The sequence below is a fragment of the Phoenix dactylifera genome, chromosome 5 (genome assembly GCF_051530095.1).
Source record: "Phoenix dactylifera cultivar Ajwa chromosome 5, Ajwa_hap1_PhDact_Kaust_v1.1, whole genome shotgun sequence".
Classification (NCBI taxonomy): Eukaryota; Viridiplantae; Streptophyta; class Magnoliopsida; order Arecales; family Arecaceae; genus Phoenix; species Phoenix dactylifera.
This window is the reverse complement of record NC_143194.1, coordinates 34,649,552-34,670,589: the sequence shown is the minus strand read 5'-3', so window position 1 is coordinate 34,670,589 and position 21,038 is coordinate 34,649,552. Positions and strand designations below refer to the sequence as shown.

The 21,038-nt window shown below is 39.4% G+C and overlaps 2 protein-coding genes and 1 long non-coding RNA gene across 4 annotated transcripts; 2 read left to right on the top strand and 1 right to left on the bottom strand.

Annotated features, from left to right (window-relative positions):
• The first annotated feature begins 438 nt into the window (after positions 1-438).
• LOC113462907 (uncharacterized) lies at positions 439-10,526 on the top strand. Its single transcript, XR_005512987.2, has 2 exons — positions 439-8,524; positions 10,266-10,526. It is a non-coding gene; the product is annotated as an uncharacterized LOC113462907 (long non-coding RNA).
• A 1,279-nt stretch (positions 10,527-11,805) lies between these two features.
• Positions 11,806-12,192, bottom strand: LOC103708604 (protein RALF-like 22). Its single transcript, XM_017843611.4, has one exon. The coding sequence runs from the start codon at positions 12,190-12,192 to the stop codon at positions 11,806-11,808; it is 387 nt and encodes a 128-aa protein (XP_017699100.1).
• A 4,885-nt stretch (positions 12,193-17,077) lies between these two features.
• Positions 17,078-19,817, top strand: LOC103708613 (uncharacterized). 2 transcript variants are annotated; one of them, XM_039129221.2, is made up of 3 exons: positions 17,078-17,642; positions 18,180-19,170; positions 19,279-19,817. In XM_039129221.2, the coding sequence occupies exons 1-3, from the start codon at positions 17,216-17,218 to the stop codon at positions 19,601-19,603; spliced, it is 1,743 nt and encodes a 580-aa protein (XP_038985149.2). In that variant the 5' UTR covers positions 17,078-17,215; the 3' UTR covers positions 19,604-19,817. The 2 variants fall into 2 exon arrangements, with proteins under 2 accessions (XP_038985149.2, XP_038985150.2); XM_039129222.2 differs by having other exon boundaries at positions 17,080-17,627.
• The last annotated feature ends 1,221 nt before the right edge of the window (positions 19,818-21,038 follow it).

Here is a 21,038-nt window from a genome sequence, read left to right as displayed (position 1 = left end):
GGACCAAAACGTAAAAGCCATCGTGCCTCAGCAGACGCCTATAAAATCCCCCGACCTCTCCGCCGAAGACGTTGTGTCCTCCATTTAGGCTCCGTTTGAAAACTTGGAATTGAGGAGAAAGAAATGGAGTGGAAGGGAAAGTTAAAAATTTTGATGTTTGGGAGTTTTTTAGTGAAGGAAAAGGAGAAAAAAAAAGAGGGAATAGGAGGGAAAATTTTGGTCTCCAATTCTCTCCTTTCTTTCCTTCCATAAGTGGAAGAATTTGGAGAGAAAGAAATTGGATATTAATAATTTTTTTATAATACATATTTTATCCTCTACTTATAAGCATATCCTTTTTATAATAAAGATATTTTAATAAAAGTGTTAATAACGTATGCTTTCTTTTATTTTCTTTACAAACTTTCAAACAAGGGGAAAAAAAGTACCTTCTTTTTTCTTTTTTCTTCTAAAATTTTCAAATAAAAAAAAATCTATTCTATTTCATTCTTTTCTTTTTTTTCTTCTCATTAAAATTTTCCTTCGCTCCCCCCCACTCGCTCTCTCCCGGCTTTTAGAGTGGCCGGGGGCCACGGAGAGGACCCGATCGGTTTTTGAAGGCGGTGAAGCAGCGGGCGGACGTGTACTACAAGGTCTTCGCCGCCCGGTACGGGCAGCAGATCCTCCCCCATCAAAGTGGTGGTTTCCCCTTTCATCCTCGCCTACGACGCCGCTGCCTCCGCCCCCGCCGCTTTGGCATACCCGAGCTTGCCTCTCGCCTCGCCTTCGCCGCCATCTTCGCACGCTGCGTCTTTCTTTTCGTGATCAGAAACGGGCCTTCCTTTTTTGAGTTCTTGATCGGAGATCCCGGTTCTTTTGAGTTCCTGATCGATCTTTTTTTTGTTGTTTTTAATAAAAGTTCTGGAAAACCCTAGTTCTACAATATCTCTGAGATCTTTGATCATAGATAATTGCGTTTTTGGAGTTCTTGTTCAGAAGCAATTACGTTCTCTGAGTTCTTGATTGGAGATTGTGTTTATCGGAGATTTTCGTTCTTTTAATCCTTGAAAATTCCCGTTCTATAATATCTTTGAGTTTTTGACAAGTAGTTACGTCGTTTGAGTTCTTGAACAGAAATATTTACGTTCGTTTGAGTTCTAGAAAAATTTTGTTCTTTTAGTTCTTGAAAGCCTTAATTATAATATCTGTTAATTCTTGAGCAGAAATTACGGCATTTTGACCAGGTGATCCGAGAAATCACTTTCTTTGAGATCTTAACTGGAGAATGCGTTTTTTTTTTTCCTGACGTCTTTAAAAAAACCTGATTTTTGTAGTTTATCTCCCAACAAATACCCACACCACACGTAACGCACACAAACACACACAAACCTGATTTTCTTCTATGAGTTGGGTTGCAGGTTGTAGCAATTCTTGGAACCTACCAATATTTCCTTGGAGTTTGGAAGGAAGGTGATCTGCCAGAGATAATGCTTCGTTTGGCTTTCTGGTTGATGTTCTTTCTTGTTTTCAGTATTATCTTTTTGTGTTCTTTCTGTCATGATTGTACTTGTGGTATTTAGGAGCCAGTATTTTCTTGATCTCCTTGCAGCTTTATGTATGGCTTGTGGATATTCTATGGATATTTGATGCTTGTGGCAGCGTCCCTTTTTTAATATTCCAATGTTTTTTTTTTAAAAAAAAAATTATATCAAAAAGGGGACTTCGTACGCTGGAACACAAAAGGAAATAATTGACTGTAGGCGTTCATTACTAGAGAGAAAGTTGTATGATTTTATACTTCAGTTATATAGAAAAGTTTGATAAGCTTAGCTTGGTTTTGAAGTTGCAGCATAAGGTGCATATAATTTGTTTTAAGTGTTAGGACAGAATGGATTTGGTAACTTATGCTCGTGTGATTGTTGCCTTTTTGACTAGCTTCAGAGTAAGAAAGCCTCAATATCATTTGCTTCGTTATATATTTATATATTCAGATGTAGCAATAAATTCTCTTAAAATAAAGGAGAGTGATATGAATATGTGCCTCCCAAATCTTAACAAAATGCTCAGGGTTCATCAATGCTCAGCTTTTAACAATTTTCTATATATTTTTTATTTATGCAAATATTGAGTAATTCAGAATTATTCATGCAATTGTCTTCCTCAAATAACATTACCGAGAAAGTTGCATTCTACTATCCACTGTATATTGATATTCTCATGATTCATCAAGCCATTTGGACTCCAACTTGGACTAAAATTCCTAATCTGAAAATATAAATCATGCAAACTTAAATCGCCATAATGTAGTGTATGCTTGCTCATGCTTCGGTAGTCAGTTCCAATGCCTTTTTAAGGTGCTGGAAGCATAATTCTTCCTTTTTTTGACCTTCACTGTAATAGTAATGAGCAACCATCTCCATTTGTAATAATAAATCAGAACGGACTTATGCTTATAAATATAAAGTACATTATGTTGATTTACATATGGAGTTGTCTTATAATTTCCTAGGAATTCTCGAACATGCAATGGTTGGCAAGCATTACGATGCACCATGTGCAAGGGTACAGGGAAGGTGCACCATGTGCAAGGTTACAGGGAAGGTGCACTATGTAGTGAAAATTATAGCCCAAAAAGGTAGAGTCATGTCGATAATTGAAGTTTTCTTTTCTTGTCTTTTCTTTTTCCAGTAATGTTATGGAACTTTATCTTAAAAAGAAAGATATTGTATAAAATTTCTGTATCAATTGCTAACAGTTGGGAAGTAACTGTTGTTTCAAAAACTTTTCCGTATATCAATTTGAGGAACTACAGGCAAATATCCAAATCTGTAGATTTAAATAATTTCTGGTGATGTTCTGCACCCAGTACATATTTTGTTCATCTCAACACCTTATCAACATTATTCCATCAACTCTTCTAGTATGACATTAGTCATCTGTCTTCATGAACTACAATTGCTTTAAAAACTGGAAATTGAAGTAAAAGTTTTAGGCGGAGTGCTCTTATATGAAGGTGATATACAACATGAAAAAGATTACTACTGTCAATAACTCAACCTTAGAGGTCTATTTGTCGAGGATGAGTCCACCCAGTGACCTCCCAGTGCACCAAGCCCAAGTCATTAGACAACACTCTGTCTCTACTCTGTACTTGTTGACCAGATCATGATAGCACTATGCCTTTCTATAGTTTCACTTCTTTGTCAAACCTCACATGTTTCTTTCCTTGTAAATGACTGCCAATTAGAACAAAGAAAAAAGTTTTATTCCATTTTCTTCTTGTTAGTACCCACTCTTTTCCAGGGTAGGCTGGTCATTGCAGATTGTAGGTTTTCTTGTCTGGTACAAAAACAATTTCCACTCCACATCTATTTTATAGTTCTGTCTTGTAAAAGATTTTGAAATTTTTTATCAAGTTCTCACCAGACAATGTATCTCGTTGATTTTCAAATTCTGTTTCATTGGTCGCTTTGGACTAAAATGTTATGATCTAGCAATACTCTGGTTTTTTTTTTTGTAACTTGCAATGGAAATTCAGTTTTCCATCCCCACATTGGAGGCCGTTGAAGATCCAAAACTATCCTTGCCTTATAGGTGCTCCTACACCAATCCGTCACATCCTTGCTCCTATAATGCAACTCAAATGTATATGTCCCTCCCAGTCATCTCGAGAAGTACTTAAGATAGAAACTGCAAATGGACAAAGCCATACACTTAGCTCTCCAAAATATCAGCTTTTCTTCTATTTACAATCTCTGGCCAATTCTAAGCTTCTCCTAGGCCTTCTGCTCAACTTAATGTTGCCAGATCACAGTCCTAGCATAATCTTCTTTCTGAAGTCTACCCATATTCACCTTTCTTCATCAGCTTACGTCATCGTTGCTTGTATTTCCTAACCTTCAAAGCCACCTTTCAGTTAACTCAGTTTCAATTCCTTAACTCTTCCAATTCGCTCCTCCCTCGTTTGCTACAATCTGCTTTGAATTCTCAAAGTTGTGACTTCTATTATTCTCCATACTACTCCTTGGTGGAAAAATTCCTACTAGGAATAGAGACAAGTATTAATTAAATGTGGAAAGTCTCCTGCCATTGTAAAGCAGTTCACTATTATGCTGACAGTCTTGTTATCAATCCTCTCCTAATTGGGTTGAAAAAATATGAAAAATAAACAATTAAATAATCATGATAAGCAGTAGAAATTCACCTTAATCTGTGACATGCAAAAAAGCATCTAGGAACTGTTGCATATTTATAAGTAGACTGGAACAAGTTTTGAGGATAACATGTGAGAGAACTTAATTTTTGGTGTTTTAAGTCATTAGTGTGTCTGTAGGTGACAATGGAGATAGTATCTTGAGAGAGAACTTGAAAGAGAACTTAATTTTCTCATAAACCTTTCGTCAGTTTTCTTAGAACGAAGCACCCATAGTTGACCTTCAGGGCAAACAGACTTATTTATTACGAGATATTGTTATTTCATATCTTCTTTCTTACATAATCCCTCATGTTACTTATTATAGCCTGTAGGTTTGACTCCACTATAGTTTGTGCAGTAGTGTATGCTTCTTTTATCCTTTAAAATGGTAGCTGAGCAAATCAGACACAAAGAACCTGAGATTGGATGGCCGTTCAGTATAAAGGACAGCAGGATCTTTGTTTTGTTCTGGTCTTGGACTGCTCCTATAGAATGTGTCTTTTTTTATTATGGTATTATCTGGTGAGACAAGTATTTAGTGTGCTTTATATTAGACAATAGCATGCATGTCAATTTGTGTTTCAGGTATCTAGGCGTCATGGTTACCATCTCAGCCAAGATATTGGTTTTTAACAGTACAGTAAGATGTATGTAGTAAATCATCTCTTGTTATCTTGGATATGAACAGTTGTATTTCCGCATATTAGCTGATTAAATGTTAATATTTCACCTGAGATTTTCAATCAGTTAATTATATCTTGTTGTTTTTTTAATATTTATACTTGAGAAACATTAATATTAAATTTAAAATGATTATTTCCACTTCTACTATATCAGCTGATATTTCAATATCTTGATTGTTATATATCTCTCAAGATATTGAGTTTCTTAGTTTATGTAATCAATGATAAACCAATATCGAGGTTATCTTGGTATCTCTCACCCATCGGGATAGGTGAAATATTAGAGGTCCAGATATTGTTTGGCAGGAGCCTTTCCATATGGAAAAAGCAATATAGTTTGTAATTTCACATAGGAAGTTACTATTCATAGGACCATTTTGAACATGGATCATAGTGCTTTTACCCTGTTCCTCATACCCTTGATCATAGCATGGGGGATCCGAAGATTACGGCCTTCTGGTTAATTACCATACCTCAAGTTGGGAGAATTCAACTTTAATGATCATGTCAAGCAGAAACTTTGGTGGGCATACAAGGTTGGTCTGTTACATTCTTAAATTATCGGCATGCACCTTATTTTTTATTTACTTTTAGAAATTCTTTTTGATTACTAGCCTTGTGCATGTTACATGAGGACCCATATTTGAACTTACATAAACCAAATTGGAGGTTAATTCACAACTTGACATATGCATAAAACGAAAATTAGCTTGATCTAGATTTCAGTTACAAATGAAATCATCAAATCTTTTAAGAAACTTTACATGAAACATGGCAAATGTGCATAACCACCAAACTGAACAAGGTTATCAAATTCACAAAAGGCTATCTTATTCAGGATCTCATTTTGTTGCTCATCAACCAAAAATAAATAAATAAAGGATACCAAATCCAACATTCTATATTACATGAAACCCAGAACTCCTGGGCTCAAATCTAGCTCCATGATAATGAGGCCTGCTAAGTAAAGCAGGGTCTAAACTCACAATTAGCCAAATTCACTCTGCCTTTTGTAACATTACATAGTTTTTATTCATAACATTATGGTACACTTATATCTTTCTAAAATATTTGAACGGCCTCATGATTATTTGAATATTCTATGCAAACTGTAAGCATGATTTTGAAACCTTTTTTTATTCGAACATCATAGAACATCAATACAAGGGGTAAAAGTTGTGTACTGTTTTCTTTCTGTCCTGTAACTATGTTCTGTTTTCCACCTGGTGATATATTATGCACCCACATATGGAATTTTTTTTACTATTTCGCATCTTAGAGTTTCTAATCAGTTTATGTGTTCATATTGATTTGTGACGTCTTGTATATGAGTTTCTAATGGTTGCTATGTGACAACCTGGTTGGGAGCACCTGCAGGATGTGAGTATCAACCTGTTTTCGAGAATTTTATGTACTCTTTCAGAAATATGAAGTGCAAACCTCGTCTAATGATACCAAATGTATATGTTTTCAAGAAACTGTATCATCTTTCCTCTCTTCTTGTCTTCGAGGTAGTTGCAGTATCAAACCATAAAATATAGTCCATTAATGCCCCTACTGATATTGGTGAGTGTATTAGCTGACTAGAACATTGATAGTTCATATTGGTGCTTGATAAAAGCTTTTGCGACTAATATATGCTTTAAATCAAATATGCGGTTAACGTTCATCCATAAGCTCTAGGGACGGATTTTTTGCATATTATTTGGTCTATCTATACAACTTCCTTTCCTATGATTTTTTTCAAAGAAGATACACAACTATAATCATAACCATCCATTCTTTTCCAAAGAGATACATGATGAACTATATATCAGCTAATTTCCCATGTATTTTTCTTATAGGATATTCTTTTAAAGAGAATTTTTGAAGATAGGAATAAATGTAGCTTATTCAAGGAAAGTGCAAAAAGTAACAGAGAATAAGAAAATCAAATGTAGGAATGTACTCTGGATTAAGTTGATAAAAAGGAAATATATCTTTGCTGCAGTAATATACAGCGCTGAAGGAGGACACGAGCAACTGAACTCATTTATATTTGATTAAATTTGTCATTGTTAGTCTGAAATGATCTGACCACAATGATCCAGTGTATTGAAGAGATTACTTTAAGTTATCATGGTCCTACATCTGTCCAAGTTATCATTTAATAACTGAATTATTTAGAAGTAAAAATAAACAAATGCATTTTAAACAATCTAAGGACTAGTGAGGTGTCTAATACAATCACCATATAGAGGATTGATGAAAATGTGCTTCACAAGTGTCAATGAGATGTTTAACCACCCCCCTCCCCCCACCCCAACAGACACAAATAAAAAACGAAACACATCCTCGCAAAAAATCTTTTTTCCTCGCGCTCTTCTTTCCTATCAAGTTAGATTCAAAATTTCAGTAAGAAAAAGTTTCGTACTTATATACATATATATTTTAGTTCAAACGAGATTTGTTGGAGTTATTAGAATTTAAAACTTTTAATAAGTGGGATTTAGGAAGTAAGAGATGTGATCCGTGATAGTGGATGATAAGGCTTTGATTTAGGAATTTAACCTAACTTTTTGCATGGGCTGTCAGACTGAATAATATTTTTGTGATTAAGAGGGAGATCTACATTTTGGAATGGTAAAACTTTGATTTTTTTTTTTTGTGCTTCTGGTGGTATATGCGGGAAGAAACCAAACTAGAAGGTACAAACAAGATCCATAATGTATAACCCTGCAGACCGTCAAGTTCTTTCACCCAAAAGCTTAAGTTAGAGGCCCTTGAATTTTTATATTTCATTGAATATGATATTTTCTTTGCTTCTAATTGATCCACCAGTTTTAAAGACGAGAGATCCAGATGATATGCCTCATATTTAACATGTTTCATGACAGTAATAAAATTGAGCTGTCTGTTAGTCCTGTCTCAGATGCTCACCAATATTCCACCACACCCAAGTAACTAATCCAATAAAGTATGTTACATTCTTTTTTTCCTTATAAATTTTTTCATAAATCTTCCAACCCTCATTCTGTAAAATAATTCTGCGACCGTTGACCACTTAGAGTGGAATTTTCAGAAAAGTTTTTGGCTCTAAAACACTATGTGGAATTAGGAATATAGTCAGATCTGCTACATGATTTGGTCACCAACATATCCTGTTGGTACTATATCTGCTTGTGTATATGTGTGTGTTTTTTGTGTAAATTTCAAATTTGTTATATGCTTCGCAACTGTATGTTGTGTTGTTGCCTTTTCCGCAATGAAATGAAACTGCTTCCATTTATTCTGCATTGCTCTTGTTAGGAGGTCATAAAGGAAGTAATGAAACATGTACCCAAGTAATTTTCATTGTTTCCCAGGAGTACAGCACATGTGGAGCTAATTTAAAATCTTCCAGAAAGCTTCATAGCAAGGATGCAGGTAGGGGTAGGCTAAAGTGTTAACCTTCCTTCTAGAGACCCATATCCTACTGGGAAACACTGCAAAGAATTTTTGATGGTAGAAGGTATGCTCTAGGAACGAGGAGCAATCGGAATAGCTTGAGATTTGTCATTCCTGTTCATGTCAGAAACTGGAAGTTGGACAGCTACTATCAACTTATATGTCAAATCTGCATGAGGCCAGTTGCTTGCTAGTAGAGTTCTAATTGCTCTATCAGTAGAGTAAGGAAATCTGTTTCCTGGTAAGTCGCTGAAATAATAGGGATTTTATTTTTAACACAACCCTAAAATATTTTTTAATGAAATTTGTTTCTAACTGCAGGAGTTTCCTAGGCTGTGTCATGTACCCCTCTTTTTAACTCAAGAAAGAAAACGAAAATTGGCACTTTTAAAACTTAAAAAAATGGAGGGATAATCATAATATGATAGTAAACATCAAAATAAAACTTATTTTAAGTATTCATAATCAAATTCAGTTAGTTTTGGTTGGGGCTGGCTGAAACCGCTGAAATTGAATTAAAATCAAAACCTGAAAGTAGGGGTCACTTTGGTTTAGTCTTGGCTAGAACTAATCCATTTCATATGCAACTGGTGCGACAGGTCAGTCTTGAGTGAAACCTAAAACCTTGATTGATCACTTATTCTTTCTTTTCAACAATTAAACTGGATTGCTACAAGACGAGGATTTAAATTGGCAAGTTGTGGGTGGGCTAGTTTCAAAGTGGAACAGTCTCTAATGAAATGTTCCTACAACCTATCCAAAGCCCACTACAACATGCAAAACCAATTTGAAACTATGAAGGGAGACCTTCATTTCTTGAAGTTCAACAGTTCCAAACTTGGAGAACAAAGAATATGATTGTCACCTGTTTAGGTGGCAGGGCTGCAATTCCCACGGGATATTATTTGCTTCACCTAAACAAAATGCCGTTATTTTCAGAATAGTATTATGTTGAAGATATGCCTCAAGGTTCCTAAATTCTTAAGATAATTTGTTATATACTGATTCTGGATTTGGCTTGTTTTTTTGGATATAGGCATGAGGAACGTCTGATTAGTTCACCTGGAACTAACTGCTAAATCAGATTACGGTGAATTAATGTTTATAATTAGAATTAGTGTTCATGATTAATTGCACGATTTTTCCAGTCTTGAAAACATTCAATTCTCATTTAGGTAGTGGTATTTTCCCTCTATGTACTCTGTATTAGGCACATATGAACTACTGCAATTAAGACAATGCATTATAGGCAATATTACCGTAATTTAATATGTAATTTATTAACGATGTGAGAAATTTCTGGTCTGCTTATTGGTTCTGTCATATATTGGGACATGAGTTATTAAGCCTCAGCCATGCAATGCTTTCCAATTGAACATTGAAGTTAAAAAAGAAGATTGTAGACCCTTCATGGGCCGTGTTGGATTTTAAGTGAAGAGGCTTGATGTTGGTTCATCTTGCAGGTACTCAAAATTATAGGTCAGATCTTTTGTAGGCCGGCCTATTTGAAGTTCTATATCGAAATCCTAACTGAGAATAGAATTGGTTAAAGTGGGACATGGTTGTTATTAATCATAATGAAATGATAAAATTATTTTTCTTTTATATACATCATTCACCTTTATTTTATTCTTTTTTGTTGTTATTGGTTTTGGGGGAGGGGCATTCTGTTTGGACACAGTTATTTTATAGAAGTACTTGAGTTTTAGTTTTAAGATTTTGGGCTTATCATTTCCTATTCTGGATGATGCTTCTCGTGATCTCTCAAACATTTTCATGATTCTGGACTGACACCGTTTTTAGTTCTTTGCTTGCTATTTGGTACTTTGTCCTATAACCCTACAAACAAAAATGTTTGATATGCTTATGTTCTCTCAAAATTTCTGCATGTGGAGAAGATCAAATCTGCATTGTTCATAATTAAACTTAATGAGTTAATTGACAAATAATATAATTAGTAATTTGTTTCTCATATATATCAGAAGATGACCCCGTGGTGAAGATGGTGGTTATTCTAAAGAAGAGTCTAAGGTAGTCATATGAGCAAACTGTTTCCTTTAGGCCTTACTGTTGTATTGTCTCATCATTCACATGCCCTGTAATTCTGAGGCGGGAAATGCTCCTTTTATTTTTGTTTTTTTTCCTTCCTTTCTTTTTTTGGGCCATTGATATGTCAAGATACTGGATTGTACCTATATCATGCAGGCAATTGAAAATTTAGGGCCCTTCTGGTATTGCTTTTATGTTTTTTTTTTTTTTTCTTTTCAAAAGCATATGAAAAATATACTGGACCGCAGCTCATATGTTGAAATGGCTTCACATTTTCAGATTGTTTAGTGAAAAATTTTGGAGGCTTTGGAAACAAAACTTCATTGCTTTCGGAAATGAGTGAAATAGAATTAAGGAGGTTCCGTGGGAGCACAGTCTCCCATGTCGAGATCTATGTGAAATTTCACGAATCCGTAGATGTTGATTTGTGCTGTTAGTTCCCCTTTCATCTTGGTTGTGGACCGGGACAGTTTTCTTCCCTTTTTTTTCCCCTCAGCTTAACCAATGAAGTTTTTGATAGAGACGGACAACCTATTGGATTGCAAAGGTTTCCGTTCCAGCAAGTGGACCTTCCATCTGGTACTTCAATATCTTTCCAGATGGCAAATATTTATGTGTTTTCAGAATGAAATTTACAGTTGAACATTCTAATATACCTAAGATAACGGGTATCATTAAATTCCATCTATGCGTATACTTCCCAGTCTGCAGGATATAATTCAGATAGATCCAATTCCAGTCCAATATTTTGGGGAAGATTCAGGTCTGACTTATTAAATTGTTATGCTTTTGAGCCCAATGCCTAACCTTAGCTATCGCTGAGTGGTTAGGTTGTTTAAGTTACTAAATTTTGAATGGCAGCGATCTGGATTCGATCCTAATTTTAGCGAGGCTTTCTTCCATTCTATTTTACTTAAGAAAATATAAAACAGTTCAAACCTTAATGCTTGAAAATCAGATATGAAAATTAAGAAGCCATAGCTTGTCTGTGTCCACCATGGCAACTCCAAAGTAGATCATGATAGGGAAATGAGAGAAGCAGGATGCGTGATAATATGTGGGTATGCGGTCCATGCTTCAATGCTAATTTTTAGAAACCAGATCATCCATGCAGCTTCATATACATATTTTCTCCATAACATTCACGGAAACGAGTTGAGAGAGAGAGAGAGAGAAGATAAGAGCCAGCTATAGCTAGGTCTCTTATTACAGCCACATGAAATAATACACGACGGTAATATTAGTATAATAGTAGGGCCAGCAATAACAGCACCAGTCCTGTGAACAAATTGGATAGCATGGAATGGAATGGAAGTTACGACAATTCACGGGGAGGAGGGAAAGTTTTAGGGACCTCGTGATGGACAGTACTGACTCGGAACAATAAAAATAACCAAACCAGATCTCCCCGCTATTCTTTCCTTGCTCATTGCTGCTTTCATAAAAATCTTGTTCGCTTCTACTGGTTGCTGATCAGTTGAAGATCCTCTGGCACTGCGTGATGACGCTGCAGCCACGGCGGTAGGGGTTGGCGCTTTTCCCCCTGGAGCAGTTGTAGTACGACCGGCCTCGGCGGTTGCACGGGACTCGGTTCTTGGAGAGCGCGCCGTAGCTAATGTGCCTGACGCCGGCTCTTGCCAGGCCACGCCGGCTGATCCCGGTCTCCGTCTCCATCTCCGTGTCCTCGTCGATGCACTGGCCTAGAAGCCCGTCACACCTCCCATCCCCCCTGGCGGCAAGGAAGTCCGCGACGGCCTCGGAGCCGACGGTGTTGAGGGCCGACGAGTTGGTGGTGCAGGCCACCGCCAGCAGCAGGAGGAGGAGGAGGAGGAGGAGGGGGAATCCGCGGCGCGGAGCCATGCGGCACAAAGGTGGTGGGGGCGGGCGGGTGGCTCTTCTCTTTGCTTCTTCTCTTATTGCGTGTCGGTTTTGTTAGTTATGGGCTGGCCTGGTCCCTTCCCTCGCTTGCTCTCCCCGGGCAGAGGGAGAGATATGATAGCCGAAAGGAGAGGAAAGGGGGTGGTGGGTCTGTGGGTTTCGGGGAGAGAACGTATATGGCGGGCTTTCGTTTGGGACGCCGTTGGGGCCGGGATGTCTGACATCTATTGGGGCCGGGCGCCCGTTTCTTTCTCCTTGTTTTTCGCTTTGGGGGAAGGATTTCACTTGGCGTTCGCACGAATCGACCGATCGATGGATCATGCAATGATCCGTGCAGGCCGTGGATGAAAGAATTCTCTGAGATCCACGCCCTCGTCCTTCGGTGGCTAACCGCCAGTTGCTATATTTGCCACCTTCATTGCCAGCCTCCAACACCACAGTCGCCGTTTACCAAAACCGAAAGAGAGATTTGACGGACAACCATATGAGTCGCACTTTTTTTTATCGAATGCCTCCTAAATCTGTCTCCTACTTGGGTTGGTGGTTCGCCAAGCATTCCTCCTAGCAAAAGTGTTGCTTAGCTATGTATATATTACATGCGTACCTTGCATGCACGTGTGGTGGCTTGCTTGTGTTGCATTTGATGGGAATCGAATTGACACAAGCTCCACATGCAACCCACATGATGAAATGCTCCAGTTTCGAATACCTCCAAATATACCTTCTGAATTCATACTTTTAAATCTGTCGATGCTCAATCTTCATCTGAGAACACCGATTTACCTTTTCCTCGAGTAGGAGAAGACTTTGTGATTCCGTCGTAATAAAAAATAAAAAAATAAAAAAAGGAAGCATGCCGCTAACTCCCGGTGCGAAGGAAAAGTGTTCTCATTCCTCTTGCTTTAACCGATCACCAGCCTGCAGTTAGTCAGTCTCAGAAGAAGAAAGAAAGAAATGTGGATGAATGGAAATTAATTTCATTTTCATCAAAATGATAAAACCCCGTTTGATAATAAACTTTTTCCCGGAACAGGATAAAAGATTCACACTCTCCATTTATTAAACGAACTGAAAGAGAAGGGATCCAATGTAGCATTTTTCGCTAAATACAAAATCTAACAAGTTAGAAATCAACCTCATTCATAAGATGCATCGAATGAACTGCAAAAAGCGGCATTCAGGACAAAAGCCACCAGTCCTAGAGAAGCCCCTGAAACAATTGCCGAAACAGAGAGAGTGGAGGAAGAAGACGAGGGAGACGACGAGGGAAGACTCGGACTTGATGGCACAGTTGCCAGCGGCGTAGATGAAGTGGAGGATGGCGGTGGTGGCGGAGGAAAGGAAGGAGAAGGAGACGAGGGTGATGGCTGGGGGCTGTGTCTTGTTTCTATCTGCCATCGCCACCACGGTCAGCTTTTGTTCCTTCCTGCATCGGTCGGGAACGCCACCGATGAAAAAGAACGGACCCGACCGATCGACCTGGAACACCGAGCTGCCATCATCGAGTCTTTGGATAGGCTTGTTGGCGTTGCACGAGTCATAGTTCTCTTTCTTCACCCCCAGAACTGAATCCTCCCCCTGCTTGTACTTGAAAACTTAAAATACAACACCAGAACTGTTGAAGTCGGAGAAGCGCGCGCTTCTTGCAGACTGGGTATGGGATTAGCTCTTCTTGCAGTTTATTTTTAATTTTTTCGATAACGAAAGGAAATTAAAACAGCATCAAGATATCCAACACTGGTCCATGGCAGGTCGCGAAAGAAACTTAGAAGAAAGAAAGATGGAAAGCTATAAGGCAATGATCAATAATATAATGTCAAATTGTCTATGAATAAAGGATACAATTGAAGATTTTGGTTCGTACGGCATTCATCGAAATTTGCAGTCCAACAAGCATATATATATATCCATCACGTAGGTGTGCATGATCATGTATAAGATCATATTATATGTCTAGTAAGCATAGATCATGGTGCGATAGAAAAGATTCAAACACAACTTAAATTCCAAATATGATAACACAAGAGTATTTCTATGATAATTTGTTTTCCTTAGTAAAACTAAGAAAGTAAAAAGACAGTAGACCATTCCAAGATTAGTTGTTTGTTGTGATGCTGTGATTCGGCCATGTCCGTGTCGCTCTCTCCAAATGACTGAACCACTCCCAAAAGAGAAAATGGCTAAGCTCATGCATAATGGCACACTGTATTTTGTTTTTTCTTTTTGATATAAACGGAGCAGGAGACGTCTAAACATACAAGTAGTTATTTACCATCCTAAGTGCTCTCGTTCGCTGATCGATCCTCGACAATCCACCCTATTAGTGGTGTCACTGAGAGATATAATCTAGCTCTTTCCGCACAACATTAGTCTTGATTGCTATTTCTAATGTCTAAGAGGCCAACTAAGTTCTAAACTTGGCTTTTCATTGCACCCAATTATTTATCAAGCAAAGTCTGCGCCTAGGTTTACTAACTGCTTAGTCTCTGCAAACTTAAGTGCCTATTATTAATTATGTTGTTGCTGTTGTTGTTTCGCAAAATTGGTGGCACAACCTCCATGATGGTGATTATCATTTGATACACTTCTCAAATTGCTAATTGATCCCAAGAACTCGGTCTACTAATTCTTCACTCACACTGTTTAGATGCCATCCATGCAAGGGTGTTCTTAAACTGATCTGCTGTAGGAACCGTCTTTATTCATCATTCTAACGTAGTTTTTTAACCCAGAATAATCATGCTAATATAGTAAGGAGTTCTGGATGTGTGTGGGTGTGTGCGGGTGTGTTTGTGTGTGTGCGTGTGTGTGAGAGAGAGAGAGAGAGAGAGAGAGAGAGAGAGAGAGAGAGAGAGAGAGAATGTTTGAACACTGACAATGATACAACTAGAAAAACTCAATTCAAACAGAACAGTTTAACTGATGGAACTGAATGGTTTAACACTGACAATGCTACAACTAGAGAAACTCAATTCAAACAGAAGAACAGTTTAGCTGATGGAACTGGGAGCTCTTCCATTGGTCCGCCTAGTTGTCACCATTAGGATACTCGCCTAGTCTTATACCTCCAGATCAATGAAGTGTCGGTGGGCGAAGAAGAAGAATGCAAAGAAACTCTGATTCCTTCAACCCTCCAAGGCCTACTATTTCAGACCTGTCCTCGATCTTTTCCATTCTCTTCTGCCTAAATCATTATTCAATACAGTACCATACTAGAGCAAGATGGGCAGGCATCCAAGACCATCAGCCAACCAAAGACAGTAAATGCTACAGAGAATACCTTGACCTTTCCTATCTTTTAGGACAGTCATGTACTACTCCATAATTTCCTGAAAAGAATGGGGTACACACTTTTCGGATAGCAGGCGAGATGATCTGGCTGCTCAGCACTCATGTCATTTAAAGTGGACTTGATCTGAGTAGAAGGAGAAGGGGACGCCCTTGAGATCAAAAGAACACTCGGGAATTACTGCAGTCATTTGTTACTTCTCCTGCTGTAATATACTGGTGGAGAGCTCAGATCATATTATTCTTGCAAGAGGAACCTGGCACCTGATGCATCAACACCCTGCCATGCCAGTGCCATTCCATCCTTGTGCTCGTGCAGTAAAAAAGGGAAGTTATTCTGTAACAAAATGAGTGCCATACTGGGAGTATAACTAATCCACTGGGTGTATAAACAGAAGCTCACAGAGAAGGTTTCTCCCTGTTTCATGATTGTCCGCTTAACTACAAATTCACTTCATGCTAAAGTTTTTAACGCATTACGAAAATATCGAAAATATGGTAACAGAATGAAAATGGAGATGATGTGCAAGTCCTTCGCACCTTTTTCTTGATCATCAATGCTGTCAGATTGGCATCTTCAGAGGAGTCCTACCAATTTTTTCTCAAAGAAGAAACTGAGAAATATCTGATTGTTATTCAGTCTCTTGTGAAAGAAACTTCAATGTTTACTGCAAGCACCAGCACAGATTTTGTTCTGATCAAACTACTACTACTCTTACATGCCTAAGATCCATGCTGGAACTTCTCTCTCTCTCTCTCTCTCTCTCTCTCTCTCTCTCTCTCTCTATATATATATATATATATATATATATATATATATATATATATATATATATGCTCTCGAGAAATCTACAGTACGTTATGTGTCTGCACAACTTTAAATGCCTTTGGGGCATCAGATTGTTTTGAAGAAGTCACCGGCCACACCTGATCTTGTGGTGCAACTTAGCTATGAATGATGTGGCGTGCGTACTCCAAATAAAGGACATTTGGTCATTGAAGACTCATGCTTACGTTGAATGCGAGAAACAAGGTAATGAATCCTGAACCAGACTAGCTATTCACCTGCATTGTTTCCTCGTGAAGTGGGAGATTCCTATCTAACCATCAAAACAAGACAAGGGCAATAACTTGCGTCTATTAAAATCAGACTGGAGTTCTGATTTAAGTGGCTCAGAAACTCAGGTCGGTTAACTGGTATAAGGTGCTGTGGAAATACTTGGAAGATGTAGAAAATTCGTAATAAGGATTGATATAGGAATAAAAACAGAAACTGAGAAACTGGAAAAGAATGACGATTAAATTGGACGACAACAAATTTTTGATAAGTTTATGATCTTGACCACTCCATTTACAAGCTGGGATCGCCAACCAATTGCTTTTTGATGGCTGATTCAACTTTGAATTTGATAAATTCCATATAGATAAATGGGATATGTGAGTTTTAGAACAGCAGCGACTCAGTTTAGCTTTGATAGTTTAGGCCATAGATTGTTGTTCCTTCTAATAAATGCATTCTGGCTGGCATGGTTAGGCAACATCATGTTCGATAATTTTATGAGTCTTTTAATACTTGTCCCGTTGATGGGAAGCATGCTTCTAAAGCTAATTTCATTGGTCGCATGTACTTAATTTCTGAAAAGATGGCATGCTTCCCATCACCTCATGTAAGAATCTTAAAAACAAATCGTAGCATTAAGCATGGATATAAATATTAATGGAATCTGGCCGCTTAAGGAAGTCCAAGCGGATCGGTAGTATTTCGTTGGATAGTATGCAGGAAAATATTAAATGTCACCCAACAACTCCCTGTCCTGCCCTACCGGCAGCATTTATGTTCATGAATGCAATACCATCCTTCCAATCGCCCCTTCCTGTGTGTATTTATAGGCATGGCCACTCAACCGCGTCGTTGCAGGATCTTGTCTCCAGTACTTTCATTTCTGTTCCTTCTTTCTTCCCTTTGTTTGCAGCAAGATTGATAGAAATGGAGAGGGAGAGTAAGGCGAAGGCTCATCTCATGAGTTTTCTATTAGCAGGTTTAGTTTTCCAGACTGTGATCACTCCGGTTGTGTCTCGGAGCCTTGAGGAATTCTCAGACCAGAAGAACTACTACTCCACCCCACATAGTAGGACTCCGAAACGTAGTCTCTCTCTCTCTCTCTCTCTCTCTCTCTCTCTCTCTCTGCGCGCACGCATGTATGTGTGTTCAAGTGCATGCATGCGCGCTCGTGTTTTCTAAGTGTTCTAGTTTACAGTCATCAAATGTAGGAAGCCTGCAACTAACTAGATTTTGCTACCAACCTAGTGGCTTTCTGGAGGCATGTTAGTGTAGACTCATCTGTGTTTTATTGTCATGGCCACCTAATTAATGAGCATTAACTTGACAAAAATACCATGCTTTGAAAATACCAGAAAAACTAATGAAACATAAGTTGCCCATATTTGAAGATGGGCTTCTAGCTGCAACAACAACAACAAAAACAGAAAAAAGAAAAGAAGACAAAGGCCATCACCTAATGTAGTTCTAGGTGTTTTACTTTCACAAGATATTTTCAGGACTTGAACACCAACTTGCTACTCCTTGACTCTAGATTATTTGATTGTAGTAAAATCTCTCCCATCAAAATTTACAGAAAGCTATATAAGTTATGACAATGCCATGGCTTGCATTCTTGCAGACCCACATAAGGAACCGACATCATGTTCGACTCCATCAAATGGTGGCCCATCGACTCCCTCTCATGGAGCCGGAGGCGGCCATGGCTTGCCAACACCATCACATGGAAGCGGATGCGGCCATGGGTCACCATCGCCGTCACAAGGAGGTGAAGGCAGCTATGGGTCTCCGCCACCGTCACAAGGAGGCGGAGGCGGAGGCGGAGGCGGCCACGCATCGCCACCGCCATCACATGGAAGCGGAGGTAGCTACGATACACCATCACCTTCGCGTGGGAGTGGCGGCTACCACAATGCGCCACCATACAGTGGCGGCCATTCCTCGCCAGCAATAATTCCTCCTTCGTCTCCCCCTATGGTTGTGCCACCCGTCACCCCATCACCAGGAAATGGAGGGAGCTTTGGTACACCAACACCTCGAAGCAGTGGTGGCTCGCCGCCGCCCTTCCCTGTGGTTCAGTCACCAGTCACACCACCTGTAAGTGGAGGTATCTACGGTACACCAACACCCTCCCATGGAAGCGGTGGTTACTACAATTCACCTCCAACTCCAAGCAGCGGTGGCTCGCCGGCCATCATCCCCTCTCCGCCCTCCCCCATGGTTGAGTCACCGGTCACACCACCGGGAAGTACTGGAGGTGGCTACGGTACACCAACACCCTCACATGGAAGCGGTGGTTCCTACAACTCACCTCCAACTCCAAGCAGCGGTGGCTCGCCGGCCATCATCCCCTCCGCGCCCTCCCCTGTAGTTGAGTCACCGATCACACCACCTGGAAGTGGAGGTGGCTGCGGTGCACCAACACCCTCACATGGAAGCGGTGGTTACTATAATTCACCTCCAACTCCAAGCAATGATTGCTATAATTCACCTCCATCCTCCCCTACGATCGAGCCGCCTGTCACCCCGACTCCAACCATTCCGGACATCACACCGCCGTCGCCCTTGATCCCGGATCCAAACAGCCATCCATCCTTCACCGGCACTTGCAAGTAAGAGCAACCGCCCTCCATGATATATCCAAAATTTTTATAACTACTGTTTTATTTTTCTTCTTTGTTTTTTTAACGTAACTTCAATTCTTTCTTGATCTGTCAAAGCTACTGGAGGACACACCCTGAAGCCATATTGACTGTACTGGGATACTTGGGCAACATCAGCCAGCTCTTTGGGGCGGCATGCGGCTTGGCTTTTGGGAGAGACCTCAGCTTGCCTGAAGCCTTGGCAAACACCAGGGCCGATGGGATCGGCGCCCTCTACCGGGAAGGAACGGCTTCTTTGCTCAACTCTCTTGCTGATAGGAGATTCCCCTTCACCACCCAACAGGTCACGGATGCCTTTGCGGCTGCCGTCACCTCCGACGAGGCTGCGGCAACGCAGGCAGAGCTCTTCAAGCAAGCTAACGAAGGACGTCTCAAGTTTTAGAAGCATAAATAATCGTGTTTTTTTATATATGTGTGCTTTTTTTCTTGGTTCTCTAGTTAGTTCATGGGTGCACTCCTGCGTCGGTGTTTTGTCGCGTCTAGGCTTCGGTTGTGCCTTGTAAGTTGGTTGTTTCAGCTGAAACTCCTTGTATTAGTGTGGTTGCTGGGGAACCAGAGTTGAATGAAAAGCTAAAACCAGTACCAGAGCAGAAAAAGAGTATAGATGGTCGTGTTCGGTGTGTTTTTCTCTCTTTTTTTTTAATAAAATGAATGGATCATACATCTTTAGTATAAATATATCCAATAAAGCATAATCTAATTAGCTGACAAGCCGGTCCAAAGCACCTCCACTAGAATAGAAGCAACCCATCCAATAAGACCAGGTCTGGATCAGAATTTGGTTCGTCTCCGGAACAATCTGATCATATTTGGTCCTATATCTTGGGTAGTTCCATTACTCAACTCAAGCTAAACTTGATTGCTTGAATGGGTCTATATATAAATCCTGATCTCTAATCGAGATCTGGTTTAGGTTGCAGCATTGCCAGTGGCTTTGATTGGAGCCAATATGAGAACTGTCGCAACATATCTGGAATGCGACAGCTCCGATCCAAATCTAATGCTTAATTTGGAGAGATGAGTGTATTTGAAGGTCCTACTTTTGTAACCCAATGCTAACCAGGAGTCTATCTGACTCAAAAAGCTTGATGTATCAATCATTCAGGTTTCTTGCTAATATTTCCGAAGTTTCCTCTCCTGCATCCAGGCTGTCATAAGCCTTCGACTTGCCAGCAAATTCATTTTGCTATTCTTCTCGGAAGAATGTGCATATCATCTTCATTGTTCTTTTTGCCATACATATCTCAAGTAATTGCGCCGTCTTCATCGCCTTATAGTTGATATCACTCTAAATTGCGAGCCTTGTTGTGGAGAACACACCAAACTGTGAAATCCACTCTAATTCATTCATGTTGCCTAGGCTGAGCATATCTAGTCATCCTTCCAATAACTCAGGTTAGCGTAAGTATTGACACTACTCACATCTAGTTCGGTACATCATAAATACGGGACCCTAAACACCACACTCTTTTCTCCCAAATTTTAGTCTTTGCAGTCAATCTTGTTCAAGTCTCGTCAAGTCACAATAACACAAGTAAAGACATAGCCAATCAAGAAACAGCAAGGCATGGACGTTAATTATCTTTTCTTTCAGCTGCAACTTCGATTGTGACGGCCAGACGTTCATGGAGTACCAAGTCCTTGTTACACCGCAACAAAGGGTTAAAGAAGCTTCAATACCTCATCAGCAACCTATACAACCTTCCTCATGCAGTTGTGGATAAAAGAACAAAACAGTCACTTGAAAAAAATCGTGCGGTATAGATGATCCTGAGTGGAAATTTCATTCTAAAATCCTTCCTATGTACCTCTTACTC

Coding starts and splice junctions, on each gene's coding strand:
- LOC103708604 (XM_017843611.4), bottom strand. CDS start 12,192: ATGGCTCCGCGCCGCGGATTCCCCCTCCTCCTCCTCCTCCTCCTCCTG.
- LOC103708613 (XM_039129221.2), top strand. CDS start 17,216: ATGGAATCTGGCCGCTTAAGGAAGTCCAAGCGGATCGGTAGTATTTCG. Junction 17,643..18,179: donor ACATAGTAGGACTCCGAAAC/GTAGTCTCTCTC, acceptor GCATTCTTGCAG/ACCCACATAAGGAACCGACA. Junction 19,171..19,278: donor TCCTTCACCGGCACTTGCAA/GTAAGAGCAACC, acceptor GATCTGTCAAAG/CTACTGGAGGACACACCCTG.